Source organism: Poecilia reticulata, chromosome 9 (assembly GCF_904066995.2).
Source record: "Poecilia reticulata chromosome 9, P_reticulata-male-v2, whole genome shotgun sequence".
Classification (NCBI taxonomy): Eukaryota; Metazoa; Chordata; class Actinopteri; order Cyprinodontiformes; family Poeciliidae; genus Poecilia; species Poecilia reticulata.
In genome coordinates this window covers 3,398,655-3,418,664 of record NC_088838.1, presented here as the reverse complement: position 1 = coordinate 3,418,664, position 20,010 = coordinate 3,398,655, and the positions used below count along the sequence as shown (strand labels likewise).

The 20,010-nt window shown below is 38.3% G+C and overlaps 1 protein-coding gene across 1 annotated transcript in view; it reads left to right on the top strand.

The window, feature by feature from the left end:
• Nucleotides 1–735: 735 nt before the first annotated feature.
• nr6a1a (nuclear receptor subfamily 6, group A, member 1a) overlaps nucleotides 736–20,010 on the top strand; it is a 129,907-nt gene continuing 110,632 nt past the window's right edge. The window contains exons 1-2 of the mRNA XM_008417362.3: nucleotides 736–2,757; nucleotides 2,969–3,274. Of these exons, the coding sequence (XP_008415584.1) occupies nucleotides 3,208–3,274 (67 nt within the window). The 5' untranslated portion in view covers nucleotides 736–2,757; nucleotides 2,969–3,207. The remainder of the gene's footprint in view (nucleotides 2,758–2,968; nucleotides 3,275–20,010) is intronic.

The window sequence follows — 20,010 nt, the reverse complement described above, 5'->3', positions numbered from 1 at the left end:
TGGAGCCATTAAAAAAAACACAGAATCTTTTTTTGAGATGATTGCCAGGTCTATTTACTCTTGAAAAGCAGGACACACTCCTAAGACCCTCACTAAATGTCTGGTAAAGTTTTCTGAATTTTCATGAAAATAAGACAAAGGTAATTTGGTTTGGGCCAAATGGCTGAGCATAGGACACCAAATTTTAACTTTTTATCTTTGGCACCCAGTGGGAAAACCATAATAACAATTCTAGAAGTAAAAATGAACCCTCTCCTGAAAATGAACAGCCAAGTGAACTCAGATGTAAAGTCTTGTTTTTAGCAGTTGAAGCAGCAAAGCTTAAATCTGCTGTTATCTCACAGGAGAATGGAGACAGTAATCTATGCTTTTATCACGTCTCGGCTTGTTAACTGTAATAGACTTCTTCCTGGTGTTTCCCAGGCTGTTGTTGCTGACTTACATCTGGTTCTGAAATGTTTTTGACAGGTACCAGATAGTGAGAGCACAATATGCCAATTCTAGCCGAACTCCATTGATGTCCAGTTGACATTAGGGTTCCATTTAAAATTCTCTTATCTGTTTATTTTAATAAATTTGCTCCATTTTATCTCACTGAATTACTGCAGCCCAATTCACACTCCCAGGTCAGCAGGTCAGATGCTTTTAAGAGTGCCTAAGGTTCACTGTAAATCCAGAAGTTATACAGAGGTGAGATTTTGCAGTGGTGGCTCTGACACTGTGGAATGGTTTGCCTCTACAAATTAGGCAGGATCCATCATGATTTTAAATCTTTTTTTGTTTATTTCTGTGTTAGTTTTTAAGTTCATTTATTTTAATTTCTGCTATCTGCAATATTTTACTTTGCTTGCTGTTCAACACTTTGATCAAGCTCATTATTTTAAGGCTCTTTAAATAAATTTGACTTGCAAAATTTGAAAAAAAGTTGCTCTAAGTCTAAGAATATCAGAGAGAATATGTTTCGTGGAGCATGAAGGATGCAAGTAAACTCTAAACACTTTCAAAGGATTTAAAAGTAAATGGAAGCAGCCATCTGCTGCTGATCAAATGCAACACATTCGATAATGTAGAAAACAATGTTGGGAGAAAACTGCACAAAGCATAACAACACAGACACTGGCTGTCAAGCAGGATGATAGAGGAATGATGGTTTGGAATTGTTTTGCAGCCACTTGTGAAGTCAAACAGTTATTCAGTTGACCATGAACTCCTCTGGTTACCTGAAGTATTCTTGAGTCAAATGTGAGGCCATCTGTCTGACAGCTGTATCTTGGCCAAAATAAGGTCACCAACAGTACAATGATCCCAAACAGCAAACCTGGCTGAAAAAGAAAAGAAACAAGTTGTCGCTCTGAGTCAGTCAATGCCAGATCTCAACCTAATTGAAATGTTGGTGTGAGACCTTCAGAGAGTGATGTAGAAAAGAATCTCTACAAACCAAAGATAACTTAATCAACATTACCTAAATAGGATTCAGAGGCCTGATGCTCTCTTACCTTGAGTTCACTCCACGGGTTTTCTCTTGGGGACGATCTGTGTCTGGTGATGTATTTTTGATTTGGCCAACGCTCATCACCCATTTTCAGTTTATTTGCAATAATGTACTCAATCACTACAATTAAACATAAATCACAGAGAACTATGATTTACAGGATCCAGTTTTTTCATGCTTAAGAGTTCATGAATAGCAGGTCTTCATAGTCCATCAGAGGGAGAATAGTTGAAGTAATCAGGTGCCTTCTGACTTGGTAGGAGAAAATCTTTTTACATACTTGTGATGGTAGAACAGAAAAGGCTTTTTCCTGCCCCACCCCTGGTCAACTTGGCATAGATACGGTTGTCACGGAAAGCCCTCTTTGCTGTAGCACTCTACAATGGAGACCACTGAAGATTGTTTCCCTGTGTGTGGTGGCAAAGATAAATATTGGTCCTTGTCCGGGCAAGGACCAATATTTCGGAAGCAAATTTATCTTTGCGTCATATTTGTTCTCCAGAGGAATAGGAAGTATAAAACTAATGGAACTATAGAACTAGTTCCATTAGTTCCCTCAGAGCGAAGGCAGCTGGCTGTCGCGAACTAATGGAACTATAGCACTAGTTCCATTTGTTCTATACTTTTGAAACTATTTTCCATTAGTATAGAAAATACTAATGGGGAGTGCAGAAATTCTTATCAGCTTAAAAAAAATAGTTACATTATTTTGTACAGATTGTTAGATACACTGACACCTGTCCCATTGGTACATATTTTCTGACGGTGCGAAAAAGTTGGTTTCGTCAGTATAAATATGATTTAAGTATAGTTAGACATAGTGAAGCATCCAGCAAAGGATGTTACACATGGTCTACTGAAAAAAATCATGAAACATTCTTTCTATAAAAACGTTGACGCGAATTTGATATACAAAAGTTAAGACAAACAAAATGCTTTCGTCAGTTGTAATCCATTATCTTCAAGTTAACAACTGGGATTTCGGTGGCCAAGTAGGACACTAAACTTCACTTCCCAGAATTCCCTCAGAGCGAAGGCAGCTGGCTGTCGCGTGCGCTGGTGTTGCTTTCCAGTTAAGCAGAAGAAACTAAAATAGGCCCAAAAAACCCTGAACGTGTCCAAACAACTCGACTAGTTTAAACTGGTTTCGCACATAACTGGTTTTACATTTGTGTTACAGTTCAAATGCAGAAGGTTGAGAAAAATGCTTTAATTCACCTGCGTTTACTTTGCTAGGTATACGCCTTTTCTAGTGAACTGAAAAGGTAAGGTCAGCTCTAATTATGTACAATTGAATTTGCATTTCGGTTTTCTGAGTTAAAACTCGGTATTTTGATAAGCTCTTTGATTATAACAAACTGAAAGGAATTATATGTTCGCATTGTTCGCGTGATATTTATTCTAACAATAAACCAAGCTTTTATTTGGCAAAAGCTACTTAAGTTCCCAGGTTACTGAACTCCGCCCTCCTTTCAGACCTCAAACGCACCATTCCTGGGTGTGTGTGGATCCAGTAATTCCCTGCTGACTGGAAACAGTTCGCTGAAAGGCATGGGACCGCGGTCCGAGCGGTGACACAGCAAAGCTGAGGACAGCTTGTTTCACTTTATAGCAACATCAACGTTACTGTCACCCCTCAACCCCGCCATCATCTCCCTGCTGTGTGGTGGTGAGGGGCAACGCTGGGCTGACTCCGGATCAGCCCGTGCTGGAGGATGGAGATAGAGAAGAGGACGAATGGGTTCGACTACCCAGAGAGAAACAACGCCAAGTCAGCGAACGGTAGGCTAGCACCGCGCCTCCATCCAAAACACATGGCTGCATGTTTGATGAGCCTCTGAGTGTGTCAGTGCTGCTGCTGCTGGAAGCGTCTGCAAACTGTTGCTGAGGGAGACGATTGAATTAAATAATAAGCTGCATTCCTAGAAGTAGTTTAGCGGGTGGGACGGAGTTTAGATTTATAAACTTACTCTTTCTGACCAAAGAGTAAAATTATAAGCAAAATTTGGCTTGTTACTCAAGAGGGAACGAATAAATTAGGGTTATTATTCCAAAGTGTGTGTGTGTGTGTGTGTGTGTGTGTGTGTGTGTGTGTGTGTTTACTTGCTTTTTGAGTTGTGTGTGTGTGTGTGTGATTGCTGGAGCTGCTGGGAACAGAGGTCGGAATGTTTTTATTTGGAGGTGGTCAGTCAGGCCCGAGGAGATCGTAAAAGGTGAACTTTTGAACTTGGAGAAGGCCCTGCAGCCATTAGCTTGTTAGTCTCCCAAATCCGGACAGAACAAGAACGGGTTGACATGGAGGAACGGGTTCTACCGGGGTTCTGCTGCCTGCAGCTCCTCACATGGCCCAGGTTTACAGTTTGCGAGGAATAAAAAATGAAAATAAAAAAGTGAATACAAAAAAACCCTCCTTTCTTCTCCGATTAATTGCGTCTTCATAGGATATTGTTCGGTAATATCGGCCTATTCCAGACCCAAACTGAGACTCACAGCACTTTGCAGCAGGCGCCAGTCCCATTTCGACCCCCCATACAGGGAACAAAATTTATCGTCACATCCAAGATTAAAAGTCCCCAAACCCCGGCTCCTCTGAAGTAATGGTGCCCTGGCGCCACTGAAAGTTCGTTGTGGATGTTGTAAAAAATAACACATTTTAAATAAAATAAATATTCAATAAAACATTGGAGGAAGCATTCAGTGTTCCTCCAATGATTTTTGTGAAGTTGGTCATATACACGGAATTAATGATTATAATGAAGATAAAACTAATTGCCACGTTGAAACGTTTTAATAGTTGTTGGAATATTACATTTTCTCTGATATTTTTAGCATTCTCTTGCACAATTAGTTTCTCTTTACATTACAATCTTGTTCCTGGGCATTCTTGAAAGATATGGAGTTTTATTAAACCATTTTTGAGGTCTGGAACAGTCTGGAAATATGTCTGTGTTTCCAAACTGAATTTACCCGTCATTAAAAAATAATTAAATTTCTGTTTAGAAAGAGCTTTTTACAATAATTTGTAATTCATGTAAAAATTGACATCAGAACTAAAGTTTTGACGCTGGTTGAACATTTAGTTTTCATTTAAATGACACAGGTCACAAGTAAATGTCCACTCATTTCACTGCTTTTTCACCTAGACCAGGGGTGCCCAAAGTCGGTCCTCGAGAGCCAGCATCCTGCACATTTTAGTTCTCTCTCTGGTGGTAGTAACAACCTTTCAGCATGTCAATGTTCTTCTTAGGCCTTCTAACGAACCATCATTGGATCCAAGTGCGTTAAACCAGAGAGAGAACTAAAACATGCAGGATGCTGGCCCTCGAGGACCAACTTTGGGCACCACTGAGTATCAGTGTTTGAAATTGGCCCTGTGATCCCTCAGATTGAAGTGTGCTTCACCAAACAGTTTCCACAGATGTTCTTTGTTCTTATGTCTACATAAGAACGAATGTGTAGCTACGTCACAAATTTAGCTTTAAGTAATCAGTGTTACATGTACGATGACCAACCCTGATTTAAAAAGCCAAAGAATTATAGATTTTAATCTGTAGAGCTGGTGTAAGTTGGGCCACAAAACTAGTGAAATGGCCCTTTTCTGTTCAACAATATCAAGAGCCGAATTCAGTATTCTGTTTTCTTACCATGAACCATGTAGATAAATGAAAATGTTGTGCACATTTATCAGAAATGATAATAAAACATGTGGGGGAAAAAAATTCCATCAAATTTGAGTCTGAAAAAGTATGGAAATTTTTAAGTGGAAAATTTGTGGGAAATCTGATAATTAAATATGTTTTCATTTTTGACCATTGAAGGAAAAGCATCTTTGTTTTTCTTCAGTTTTCTTAGTAACTAAGTTGTAAACAAATCCGTTTCAAATGAAGAAAATCTATTGGCAGACTTGTTGAAAACAAATAACCAAGCAAAAATATATATATATATATTTATTGTTGCTTCATTATAAACCTATTTATTTATATAAAATGTGCTTCTTATCCATTTCTTGTCAATGTTTACATTTCATTCTCAGCTTTATAATATATAATGTGTATTATAATTGACAGAAAGGGAGATATTTATTTGACGTAAGCTAATGTGGTTCGATTTTGTAAAAACAGAATTTGTTGAAGTCTAGATTATTACTTACTCAACTCTGTCACTCCTTAACACAGTGAGGGTGTCTGAGTGATCATTAATGCTCAGTATGGTCACTAAAAATCCTAAAACTTGGTGGAAGGAGAACATTCTCTCCCTACAGATCACAGGAAAGCTTCTGCTTTTCTTTCTCTCTTATCGAACTGTATAAAACAGTTGTAGTTTTCCAACTCTAAAGGTAGCGAGGCACTGAAGATGTCACCTTGGAAACCATTCCCATTTTTATCGCTGCCACCCCAGGACACAGATGCCTCCAGATGTTGAGGTCCAGCTGGAAGAGCCATTCCTGTCTGCTGAATGGCAATGTCCACTCCTCAGGCCTATTTACCATCATCCACTATTGTTCAGAAGAAACAAAAGCAGCTTAGAGCTCGGGGCAACTCTGGTTCCACTCAGAGTCTCCGCATAACCACATTTAGGAAACAGACCTAATTTCTATTGATCCCTTCAAGCACAACACACGAGCTGCCCTGAAGTGTGCAGGTTTGGTGTGACTGAAGGCAGGGGAGGAGTAAGGCAGGACGACAGGTTTGTTGTTTATGTGGAGCTGATCCTGGGGGTTTGGGCGGCCTGGCATGAGCAGGGAGCGTAGGCTGAAAGAAAGTGCTTTGTCAGCCTCTGCTGTGGCTCCATGGAGCCGGTGAGGGGCTGTCCTGTCCCCTGGGAAGGGTAAGCAAGTGGAACAGGGACAGGATGTGACCCCCACTCTTTCCTTCTCCCCACCTCCCACTGTGATGATTGAATGATGACCGGTACAGTAGAATGGGAGTGGGTTTCTTTTGCAGCTGATGATGGTGGTGGGGGAGTAGGGGGTAGTAAAAGGTGAGGGGGCAGATATAATCCATCATGTTGCATTTCTTGTCTCTGGGTTTCTGTCACCAAAAGGCTTGTAGAGTTGCAGCTTGACGTCTCAGAGGAATCAGAGGAGTGATTAGTTTGACACAAATCCAACAAGAGCGGTGTGCTGTGTAGCAAGTTCTAGAGAAGAGCCTGAACAAAACCTAAAACTTTGCAGAAAAAAATAACAGGCACAATGGCAGTAGTTCAGATATTTCTATAACCAGGCTCGGAACCAGGCTATTTATGAGATGCTTGAAACACACACACATTCAAAACATCCTTTGGACAGTCTTGTTTCTCATTTAATTCTCCCAAACTCTGGAACCTTCTTCCCACAGACCAAAAACTAAAGACAGACATTAACATCTTTATTGGAGCCCAAAAGCTTAAATCTGGGCAAATCTGTTTACATGGGAATGGATGTTCTTCTAACAGTGGCCCGACATTCTGCTTTACAAATGTTAGTTTTCTCTTAGATTAAAAAAAAATATTGCTTCAATTGCAGTATCTGTATTTAATGACATTTTATTTGAAAACTATATATTGACTAAATATGCAATATTTTCAACTCAAAAAACATTTTTGCTGCTGAATTGAATAAATGGAGACATGAACTCAACAACAAATATGTATAGTTTTTAATCTTTGCTTCCACCATCAAATTGATGTAAATTGCTATTAGCTGTTCAGCTTTCCAGTGTTACAGGAAGCCCTGATCATTCATGGAACTTATTTGGAAAAAAAACTTTTTTTTTTCTTTTAGAAATGTGGACTGTGGATGCTGCGTCTGTGCTGTTGCACCAGCTTTAGCACTGAGATGCTATTTTAGGCTCAAATAGATTCACTGATAGACAAATTTAACACAACTGGCACAAAATAAAAGTGTTTTCCAGCGTCGCCTCAGATCGGTTTAGAAGCAGACATCAACTCCCGGTGGGGCAACAGAAGCAGCTTTGTTTTCCATGGCAGCTATTTGCTGATGTCGCAAACATAAAAAAGATTCTGCCTGAATGTTTGCATGTAAAAAAAAATAAAATGAAAAAAACAGACAGAAAAAGGAACTCAGTGAAAAACTGTTGTATGCTAAAAACAAACAATTGTGTTAACATTTTTAGTGCCTTAAAATGTATGTGATTAGTCTAAATTGACTTGTTAAAGTCCCAGGCCCAAAAATTATACTTTGAATTCAAAGAAAAGTAGACAGAGATGGAAGTTGTTTTTCAGAATTGTATATTATTTACAAATTCCGATTTTCTATAAATGTTTATACAAAGATGCTGCCATCAATCCTGACATTGTTTTTAAGAAAGACCAGACATGTTTTACATTGCACAGTTTAGAGATTTTAAAAAGAATCTAGTATGCAGTAATCAGCAGTAGAATGGTGGCGACTGTGTTCCTACTAGAACAACATCCGGTTTCTAAGGCGATAGCAGATCTGACCAGATCGTTCATGTATACAAGAGTGTAAAGTTTGCAGTTGGGAAAACTTCTGAAACTTAATTTGTACAAAAAAATTGTATGTTACTTATTTTTTGTAGCGTACAAAATGGTGCATGGACATATCACTATACACGTCGCCTTTATAAATCCGTGATGTTTAGAGCAGGAGCGTAACATTCAGTGTCTAACATAATACTGTCAGGGGTTTGGAATTGTAGTTTTTTGCACAAGTCTTCATTCCCCATGAGGTAAATTCCAGGCAAACTGCACCACCAGGTGCTTTTATGTCTCTCCCTACAGTGCTGGTTGTTTAAGTCTCCAAAATTCTGCACTTAGGGTGCACTGATTGAAGTTTGCTGGCTGTTTGCAGATTACTGAGCTCTAAAAAGCTTGACCTGGCGATACTGATTTATATTTTTTGTCTGAAAATGTTGCTAAATAAAGCAAGTAGAGATGTGCCGATCAGGTTTTTTCCTGCCGATACAGATACCGATCACCCATGAGGGCTGATAGCTGATTCCGATCACCGATACCAATCACATAATTATTATTATTTTAGCATAAACACTACCGGTTACATTATGTGGAAAAAGGAACCATGAATTCACCTTAATTTAGACAAAAACTTTTTTTCCAAGAAGAAAACTAAACAAAACAAGCATTCTGCAAATTGTACTGCTATCGGTAATACTATCTTTAACAGACTGATAACATATGAAGGCTCTGAAGAGGCTAAATAATGCAAAGAGCCAAAATAAAACCTCTCAACATTGCCAAAAAAATTCAAGTATAAAACTTAACATTCAAAGGCAAATACAGGATCCATTACAATAAACAATCCAGAGTTACTGATTGAAAACTTCCTGATAGCATGGCGGCTAGCTGATTACTGCTAGTTCTGAGTGGCAGTTTCTGACTGAGTGGAGTAATTATGCAGAACAGGGAGGAGATCGATTATTTTTTTAGAGATTATCTGTCTCATGTTAGGACAGCAAAAGTTTTAATACGTATGTAAAATGTATTTTTTTAGGTTAGATGCTGCAGCTTTAAACAGAGGTTCGGTGTGAGAGTCACTACCAGGTGGAGCAGAAGCGGTGCTCCGTCTGTGAAATATTACTACCTGTAGCGCATAGCAGCGGTTCAACAGCAAGAGCAGAACCAGCGTCTTACATCGCACCTCGAAGATTTAAATAATTTTGCGGGTTATTTGTTTAGCTTTCTGACCGTCATGCTAATCCGGGTGAGTGTTTGTAGCGGTGCGCTGCTTTACATGCTACCTGATCCTCCATATGTCTTTTTTACTGCAGTGAGCCTCGATGTAGCCAAACTCTGTCAAGTATGGCATTGTTTTTATGTCGCATTAGCTTCGTTGTGTTGATGCATTTTGACCTGCTTCACCCCACGTGCTTCAATTTTCCGCTGCAACACGCAAACTTCCCCATTCACTCAGTGCGTTATAGTTCCACATCGCTTAGGATTTGTTGCTGCGTGTTTGCGCAGTGTAAAGGAAAGAGGAGACCAGCTGCACAGACAGGCTGCGAAATGAGATGCAGGTGATCTATATCGGCAACAAGAACCAATGATCGCCGATCACCGATCATGCACTTTTTCACAAAAATCGGCCAGATTATGATCGATGACCGATCGACCGGCACACCTCTAATAGCAAGAGAGTCGCTGAGTTGGTGACAGTGGGGTGACTATTGTTAACTGTGAACGTGTGGGTCTGTCAGTCAAACTTCTCTCGCAGCAGAGAAAAAGAGGACAGTGGCTGATTTTCAGGTCTTTGCTGAGGTAGATGAGATCAGTGGAAAAGATCATTTTCACATGTGTCAGCCGATCACTGATCTCACAATTAAGAAAATCGTGGCTAACTTATTGGCTGGTCGACTTGTCGGTGCACCCTAGTTGCACTCATACAAAAGTACTCTTGGTTCCCTCTAATTCACCGTATACATCCTAACTTTATGAACTTGGCTTGGGATGCCATTATGTTATCCATGCCACTTTTCAGCATTTTAGATTGAACTCTTTTGCATATTTGGCCGTCTTTTTTCTTACTTTTTTCTTTCACATTTGTATACATATTTCCACACTTCATCATAAATATGTATGCAAGTCCAAAAATGTTGTCAAAATATTGATGTATGCCCTTTGCTATGTAAACTTTGAACTTTAAACGAAGCATTTATGTGCAGTGTTGTGGCAGGAAGTCTCCTTTGCCCCAGAGGTTTAAAGGCTGAATGTCCTTGATGCTTTGGCTCTTGTTTCTTGGCAACATGTTTGAGGTCAGGCTGATGGAGGTCAAATGGTGATGCATCGCCACAGCAGCAGTGGAACGCAGCTCAGTACTGAGGTCCATGCATGATGGATACTGCATATTTTTGTGATTTTGACCCTTTTTCATTTTCTGCCAAAATTGCTTGAATTTCAGAGACATGTTTCCAGTAGTTCATAGAATAAAAGAACAATGTTCATTTTACTCAAAGGTATACCTATAAAAAGTAAAATCAGAGAACTGATAATTTTGCAGTGGAACTGAACTGAAAATAATTTATATAAAATAATGTCTTCATTTATAATGCAAGTCTAAATGTTTTATTTGTGTGTGTGTGTGAGGGGAGGTATATCATGTGACATGCGGGGGGCGAGGGGGAAGTGGCAGGTAAGTGCTATTTGAACGAGGAGCAGGGACAGTGGGATGATGCTCCTGAAGGATTATTGCCTCTGCGCTCGGCTGACCTCAACATAACCCAGCAAAGTATTTACAGCCTCCACTTGATCCATGAGCTGCAGGGCTGGGGCACTTTGCCTGCTCGCTCCTGGCAGAGGTAGAAGGACTCTAACAGATGCTAATGGAAGCCCATGCACCGTAGCCCTACGTCTGTGCTGTGTGATGGAGTATGGAACAAGCTGGAGTATCATGACGCAATGATGCTTGATCTGAGAGTTGGGCTTTTGTCAGGCTTCTGTGATATTCATCAAGTCGCCAACCCAGAGGCAATAAATGCCTTCAGTTTGAGTTTGGTTGGAGGATGACTTTATAGGCAGCTGTAAAGCACTGAACTTGGTATGTAGTGTAGTGAGTGCCCTCACTACACTACTGATCTCACAACAAATTGATCTGTTGAACAGAAACTATTCTTCTTACCTGAACACAAACATGCATAGATTTCTCCAGGTTGTAAAAGAACAGTTTTTGCATATTTTTGCTATTTAACAAGTACTATCAATACAAACAATATTTACACAAACTATATTATTTCTACACAATATTTAGGAGTGCACCGTTTGCAGTTTTCTGGCCAATCAGGGATCTTTATAAAACCTGACTTCTGATTTTGGTTGACATACTTTTTTTTATGTTTGAAAAATCAGTAAATGTAGCAACAAAGTTACTAAGTTGTGGAGGTTGTCTACAACATCCTTCATGTCAGAGTCAGAGTTCACCATTGAAACAATAAATTAATTTCTTTTCCATGATAACTGTTAGCAGTCTGATTATTACAGATCCCTAGATCACACTTTTGTCGCTGGTGTTCTATCTAAAGTTTTTCTACTGATGCCGATACTGATTTTTAACCAACTATGATTTCATTTCATTAATTAATAAAGATACAAAAAACGATTTTAAACAGTTCTAATCTAAAAAAATTTATTATTTATATTTGTGTGAACTTTTAGCCCAGCGATGTTTTAACTAATTGGAAAAAGTGTTGTACTGTTGAGTTTCGAAAGGACTAGCCACGGATTAGTTGATGAAGTTGGAAATGATCAGGTCTTTGCCATGAACAAATTTAAAAATATTTTTGCATCCTTCTTTTATTGATAAAGTTTAGACTCATTAGTGGAATAAAAATGGAAATGTAGTTCAACTCAATAATTAACTTTTAAATTTTAACAGTTTTTCAGCGTTTTTACCTAATTTAGTTAAACTAAAGTGTTTGTTTTTTTTTCTTTGATCACCAGTTCAAAACCAAATCAGTACTATGTGGCTTAATGTAAGAAACAAAGATAATAAAATAACATTTAAAAATAACTTCCTGTTCTTAAGCTTGTTAAAGTCTTGGGATATTTAATTTTTCTCAAAAATCAGGTTAATATCAGGGTGGTACGATTGTATCTAGATTGCCCAGGGACAGAGTCTATTGGCTGCCGGTCACATCCAGCTGATGTGGACGGTCTTTTATGGGGTTAGAGCTAATTCTAATCAGATGGCTGCTGTAGGCCTGAGTTTGCTCAGTGCTATATGCTAGCTGGCTCTGTGAGGCAATAAAACTCTGACCCCTGGTATGATGAAAGAGAAGTTGCTCCTTTGAGCATGTCAAGTGGTGGTGATAGAACCCCTACTCCACCTCCACCCCCCCTCACTGACCACAGCGTGACCCAGAGCCCAGTCACGTATCAACTGTTAATGTTGATTAGATGCATGGAACAAACACAATAAAAGTCATCGTTTCTTTGACGTCTTGAAGAGGGTAACAAATTTAGGTGCATCTACCATCATGTACTTTTTTGCTGCAACAATATGAAATAATAATCTAAAAGTGGGAGGCTATCCAGTCGTTGATCTGAATACATCTACTTTCCCCAATTAAAAAAAACATCCACCACACAACTATTGACAAATCTTCTTCCCTGTATTGTACAATCAGTTTGTCTTTGATTTTGTATAATCAATGTATCAATTAAACAATCAGTCTCTTTATTTAGAGCAGGCTCTATACATGACAGTAACGGAGTGTGCTTTACATAAGATCAAGAGATGAAGCAATGATGAGCTAGACGAGGCTTAGCTTGAAAACAATGTGCTGAAATGTCTGGTTAACAGAGATGATGATGGTGTGAAGAATTGAGGAAACATGAGGAGAGGACATGGAAGGTAGCAAAATTCTAAGAAGCATAGATTCTAAAATACTTTGTGTTGGACTAAGATCAGAATACATATGATAATAAAAAATAGAAATATTACATAAAAAAACTGAGGAAAAATAGAATCTACATTATGTTTAAATAAATGGTATAAAACAGACAAAAAGTAAATAAAAATCTATATTAAGGCAGATTAACTTAAGGCAAGGTGAAACTAGAAATTAATAATTATTAAAGTTTTTTGGTGGAACTAGTGGTCTATATTTGCAGTATTAGACAGTATAACCAAAAAGATAGACCATTTACTTTTAAACATTAATAATGTCATCATGTCTGTAGGAAGATGAGGGTCATATTAACAAAATGATTCCTCACTGATGGTTTTTGTTCTTCCTTTGGGTTTTATCAAAATAGCTATTTTGGAAGACCTGAGGGGTCTGGATGGCTCGTATCATTAAAGTGGGAAGGTCTGATAAAAAAGTGGGACTGAGACCATTAATGTCCAAAACCATGAACATCAAACTGTCAGATACTCTACTGATAAACTATAGGATCAATATTTGCACTACTCCTAGCTGTTTTCTTTTGTAATTTTCATTGATGAGTGTGTACACAGAAAGCGTGTGCTACAGAGTCGCTGTAACTCATGAAAACCAATCCGTTTCCATGAAAGACTGGTAAGTTTTTCTTTTGAAAATCTTTACTTGTTTAAAAAAATATTGCTATTTCCCTTGAATGAGCTGAAGAAAGTTCTCCTCTAACCATAACTTTGTGTTTTAAATGCAATAAAAAAATGCATTGATTAACTTTAGGTAGTCAGATGGAAAACTTACATTTTGTAATGTTATAATGAGCATAAACATTTTTCCTTAGAGGCTGTTATGGTTGAAAGCTGCTAAAATTTAAGCTAGTGAAAAGTATTATAGTATTTTACATGAAGTCGTCCACTGGAATTTATTTCAAGAAAAGCAGATTTAGTAGAGGTGTTGCGCGAATTTGACTGGTATTAGGAGGCCAGCACCACGTGGCTACATGCTTTTGTCAGCCAGAAACACTGAGTATGACAGCACTGACATGTGGATCTGCTGTGCTGTGCCTTGTTACACAACAAGGTCAAGGGTCAAATGTTGAGGTCAACGTATGACGGCGAAGCTGCCTGTTAAGTCGGCCCTTAAGTTCCATCACAATCTGTCAAATCTTGCATCCACCCCAGTGTGTGCTGAGAGGCTGCTAGTAGATCTCGGCCTAACGGCAGACTGCTGATCTGCACGGACGGACATTTCTGCAAACAAATTTAATATTTATTTGCAGAAAATGAGAAATAGTCAAAATCCCCAACAAATTTGCAGTGCTTTCAGACCTCAAATAATGCAAAGAAAACAAATTCATATTCATATAGAAACAACAATACTAATGTTTTAACTCGGGAAGAGTTCAGAAATTAATGTTTGGTGGAATAATCATTAAGTTTTCAATAGGGTTCAGTGCAGTGGTCTCTTCATTTGTTCCAGAGCTGTACATATAGTGTATGCGCGTGTGTGTGTACTGAAAGAGCACAAATCAGTTCTATTTTTCTAAGATGAAAGGCTAATTGTTTATAATTTGCTAAATTTGAAAAAAAATTACATTATATTCAGGGTTTCCCCCAGAAAACTTGCTAAGCCTGGTGGTCGGGGCGTCGAGGCGGTCCACCGTGTTTTGTATTAAAAGATGTTAAGTTGACAGGAAATGTAAAAGTATTAGTGTGTAATTATATGTTAAGGAAAAACATCTCCAGTGAAATGGTATTTAAACCCACAAGTAGTCTAAAAATAACAAATTTGCACTTCTGTTTAATCCAAATTAAGTCAGCAGCTCCATCATGTCCCCAGAGCTTCAGGGGCCCCATAAACGCTAATATTTTAAAACAGACCACAGATGCATAAATGTAACACTTGTTTATTGAGATGATCAATGCTGTTAAATTTTCTTCAATTGTTTAGGCATACATAAATTAAAAGATTTTAAATTGTTTAACATTTAGGTCCAAGATTTTAAGGAGCTAGCAAGTTTACTTTGTAAAACTTCAAAGAACAATATTCATAGTTAGATTGTTTTGTTAACGTAGCAACAATCTGATGCTGTGAGTTTAATCTTTGAATTTACAAATACAAATGAGTAAACTGGGATTATAACTTATTGCTTTTTAGGCTGGCCAATTAAACTACCCCCTTCTCCCATATTTCACTAAATCTAACACAGAAGCTGTTAGAGGTGCTGATATTTTTAGCCCCTAAGGGGCCCCTAAATCAAATTCTGCTCCAGGCCTCATACAGTCCTGCTTGATGAGGTAATCTGCTGCACTATGCAGAGATGCGCAACAAACGCGAGATTTAATTCAATGCTGCTAATGTGGCTTAGTAACTCTTCCATTTCGTGTCTGTTGAGTTTTTAATAAGCGTCACAGAAACTATTCTGGTTGGTCGAGTTTATGGGACGAGTTTCTCAGATCTCCGTGTGGCCGCGCGCATTAACTCTTAAGTAGATAACGCATTTGATATGGTTTGATGCCTCGTGTAACCGGAAAAATAATAATAAAAATAATAATAAAATAATATAAAATCAGGGTGATGCGTGACTCCGAGGAGAGCGTGAAAGCTCTTCACTGGGCTGAACCTGCATGATGAGGTTAACGCTGCTGGTTATCCACAAATACTCCGGCCAACCGGGACCACAGACATAAACTTTACAGGGAAGACAGACACAGAACCACACTCTGGGCAGCGTGTTGAGATGTAAACGCAGCATATAATTGTTCATTCACAAAGATAAATCATTCTCACCACTCCACAACGCAACCTCTGAATTCGCTACAAGTTATTCCTGCGGTTCACATTGAGCTGCGCAACCAGAGCTAACGCGGTGGGTTTTAAACTCTTACCTAGAGTTCTCCAAAGGATCATAATTCCTCACAGTAGGTTTATGTAAATATCCATACAGGTCAGCCTGTGTCCAGTTTGAGTGAAAGGAGGCGCCCGCGATCCGCACTGAGGTAAAGCAGAGGCAAAGCGCAGAGGCACCAGCTGTGTGATTAGTCCGCGCGCTGTCGGTTTTAAATGCATAAACTATAAACCTATCTATTATAAACTTATCATTTAGGAATAAATCTGCTCTGCTAGTGAAATGCTAAGAGCAATAGAGACGCTTGCAGCTTGGCTTTAAAAAACAAAACAAAAAAGAAAACAATTTTTTTTCCCCCTAGAAACGTAAACAAGCAACGCTTAGCCTGGCGGCGGGGCTAGTAAAGCATGGCGGGCCGCCAGGCTTATAATACACTGGGGGAAACCCTGATATGTTATCAATTTCTTGTCAGCTGCATTAAATACTGACTGAATAAACAAAGTTGTTTTCTCACGTATTAAATGTAAACATATGTATAAAATAATACGGATAAAAATTTGACAAACGTATGACTAAGATTAAGACTAAGTGTGGTTGCAATTCTTCAATTACTTGAATTACAACGTAAAATAAAGATATTTAAAACAATTTTTTAATCAACTCAGGATGTGTCTTTGAGTATTTTTTATACATTTTTTTGGCCTCTTGAATATTTCCTTTTTTTCACAGGATCATTTTTACTGTAAGCAAGAAGTCAGGAATGTAGATTTCTGAAATGCACGTTTCTTCTTATTAGAATTCTAAATTACATGTACACAATATTCTTGGACAGGAAACATTACTTCAGCTAAGAGCTACATACACATGGATGGAATAACTGTATCGATAGTGTTGAGTTTTGATAGATTATTGATTCTGAAATGTTGGAACATTTTAGTCCTAAGTTGTTGGTTGTCTCGGCCTATAATTGTCATAGCATCTGCTCCCCCAGGTGGCGGATGCTATGACAACAATGATGTATTACTATTTCTATATTATATTACTATTTCTATATTACTACAAAGTCATAATCACAAGTTTAAAAGTAATTTTAAACATATTTTTTTTATCACTTTTTAAAATTTCACCTAATCACATCAGGAAGACCTGGCATTTCTCATTTTTGGCTCACTGAAGACTTCAAGTATCCTCTTTCTACAGTCTACTCTTTCTACAGAATAGGCATATGTGGAAATTTTCTTTTATCATTACTGTTTGCAAATTCATCAAAGTCAAGTTTAAATATTAACATTATTACTAGTGTTATAATTGTAATATTTTTTATTTGGTTTGTCATCAACACACAGAATAAATAAATTCTTGATGTTAGATGAGCAAAAGGATACTGAACGCGCTCTGACGTCCTTGACTCTTTAGACCAGTGTTTCTCAACCTTTTTCGGGCCAGCGCCCCACTAGCCTTTATCCAGGTCTCTCACTGCCCCCCACCAAAGAATTTGTAGGCTACTTTGCACTGACCATTATTGTGTCATTAATATTACTATCACTATTGTAGATGTTTTGATTTTTATGCTTGTTTCTGTATCATCATCAAAAATAATTTCCCAGAGAACAAAAAAGTAATGGGAATAGAAATTATTTTCACAGGCGTCTACGAAAAATGCAATGAACATTCAACTTAAAATTTGTAGGCCTAACAGCAGCCAATCAGAGTGGAAAAAATATTATTTTGTGCCATTTTCTAGTTGTTAAATATTCCACAAAATGACCAGATAAAAGATGTACAACAATGCCAGTTTAAACTTTGATCTATTTGCAAAACGATAGAGCTGTAACTACATTAATCATAGCTCTTCTTCTCTTCAGTGTTTGTCAGTTTCTGGTGGTGCAGCTCTGTGCTGCCTTAGGAGAATGGGACATCAACGTATCAATCATAAAATTTCACCCACATAGTATTTATTGTGCAAACCAGAGCTTCCAGTGGAAAAACAAAAGTTCCAGGTCCTTTTAATGCCATACAAATATGAGACAGAAACATGGATTATATCTTTATATAAACCTGTTTATTGATTTATAGATTAATAGTTTTACTGGACAGAAATTACAAAGAACAAATCTGGTTCTTAATCAAATCCTAAAGAGTCAAATTGAAAGTGTCATGGAGTCATCAGCCTCATGATATTAACACTGACATGAAAATAATATTGAAGAAATAAATATATCAAATCTAATTAAAAACATAAATAAGTGATAAATTCTTTACTGTTATGGTCTGTAAGATATTATTATTCTCAGTACTAGATGTGGTCTCAACAAACCCTTGACATTTCAACAATATTATTTTACCTTTTATCTGGAAGTAGTGTCTGTTTACTGCGACAGACTGGCGACCTGTCCAGGGTGTAACCCGTCTCTCGCCCGGTACGCTAGCTGGAGATAGGCACCAGCAACCCTCCCGAACCCACTGAGGGACAAGGGTGTCAGAAAATGGATGGATGGATGGTGTCTGTTTATTCTCTCTGTATTAAGTATTGCTCGAAAGGTCTTGCCATACCAGTTTATTCCTCTGTATTTACTTTTTATTCTTGCATTTTGTTCTTCATTCATTTCCATTTAGTTTCATTTGATTAGTATTATCCTCTCTTGGTGTATTGCTTTGTCCACTTTAGTTTCTTTCCTTTTGCTAGATTTATTTTAGAATTTATTGACGCTCACCACCAGTAATCTTCACTCATCACCTGCTGCGCCGCCTAATCGTCATGTGTTTCACATCATGTGTTGATTTTTTCACTGTTCAGCGTCGGATTCTCTGTTTTTATGCCATAATTCACATCTAGTCCACCGCTCCGTTTTATGTCCCGCTTCTCCTGTTTCATAGTTTTGCGCAATGTGAACATCTTTTTTTTAAGCCCCTAAGGTACAGGGCGGTCTGGAAGCATATCGATGGGGAAAAGGCAGACTGACATAAACCTTTTAAAACAACTGAAACAATTTCTGTATTCTGAATATTGAAATTTAAAAGTGCTGTGTTGTTCTATCACCCCTGTTTCATACCGGACCACTTACAGCACCGGCGTTAAGGCTATAAAATGGACGTCCTCTATTGTGGTATCACCCATGGAGGGATTTCTTTATTTAAATGGGTACATTTTTCATAGGGATACACAGTGAGGGTATCGTGATTTTAGCTACCAGTAGCAGGAGAACGGAGCTGCGTCAAGAAGCTAACAGAAGCTAACAAACACTGAATAGAAGAAGAGCTGCCATCGATACAGTTGCAGCCAAGCATGATTTAATGTTACACAAGACAGTTTTACCAAGTTGCTCAAAGTCTAAACTGGCATTGTTGTGCATTTAAGGTGTAAAGTTTACCTTTGACCAAAGGCATCCCAGTGCCCCCCTTTTGTAAAAATGTCCACCAGCGCCCCCTGCCGTCCTCTGAACCCCCCCTGGGGGGGCGGTACCGCCCACATTTAGAACCACTACTTTAGACATTATTTAGACATTTACTTTTTCTGAAAATCAATAAGCATTTATTCCATCCAAAATTACTTGGTCTGTAAGGGTGCTGAAAAAGGTGGAAAGTGACACTAAATAGAACTAGAAAACTAGAGAAAGTGGCACACAGACGATTCCACACTGCTTACTTCTTCACCTGGTCAACACATATCATTTGTCTTCATATCACATGGTTAAGTCCATTTCTGTCGGGATTGACAGAAATCGCTCTTATTTTTTTATCCATTAAATGTACTTTTATATTCATTTGGATTTCTAGAGTTTTTGATTTCTTTGTCCTATCATTAAGTAACAGATTTACAAATAAACTCTTATTTCAACAATTGTTAAACTCAGGAAAATTTATTTTACTATACTAACACAAGAAGAAATGTCTCAATTGATGTAATGCTCCTAAGTCTTTTATTATTTTCTTACCACGTGTTGAGCTTTGACAACACCAAGCTGATCTAGCTTTGGTCTTATCACAACATCACAGCCAGGTGGTCGCGTTACTAGCGCCAACATCTCCCCTCTTCACTTTGTTATAACCCCATCTGTTCCTCCAAGACTGTCTGAAGCAAACTGAAACTCCTTACTGTCATGCATGGATGTCTTTATTGGAGGGGGTGGAGGGGCAAAGTGGTGCCCAAGGGGTAAAGAAGCCCTCTCTACTCTGACCTCTCAGCAAGCATGGGATTCATTATGTCCTGCTGCTGCAGCAGAGTGAAAACAATGATGTATCTGTGGCACTGCTTCCTCTCATCCATCTTGCAAGTGGGAAAGAGTGATTGATTGAGCAGAACGCTGATGTCACACAACTAAGAC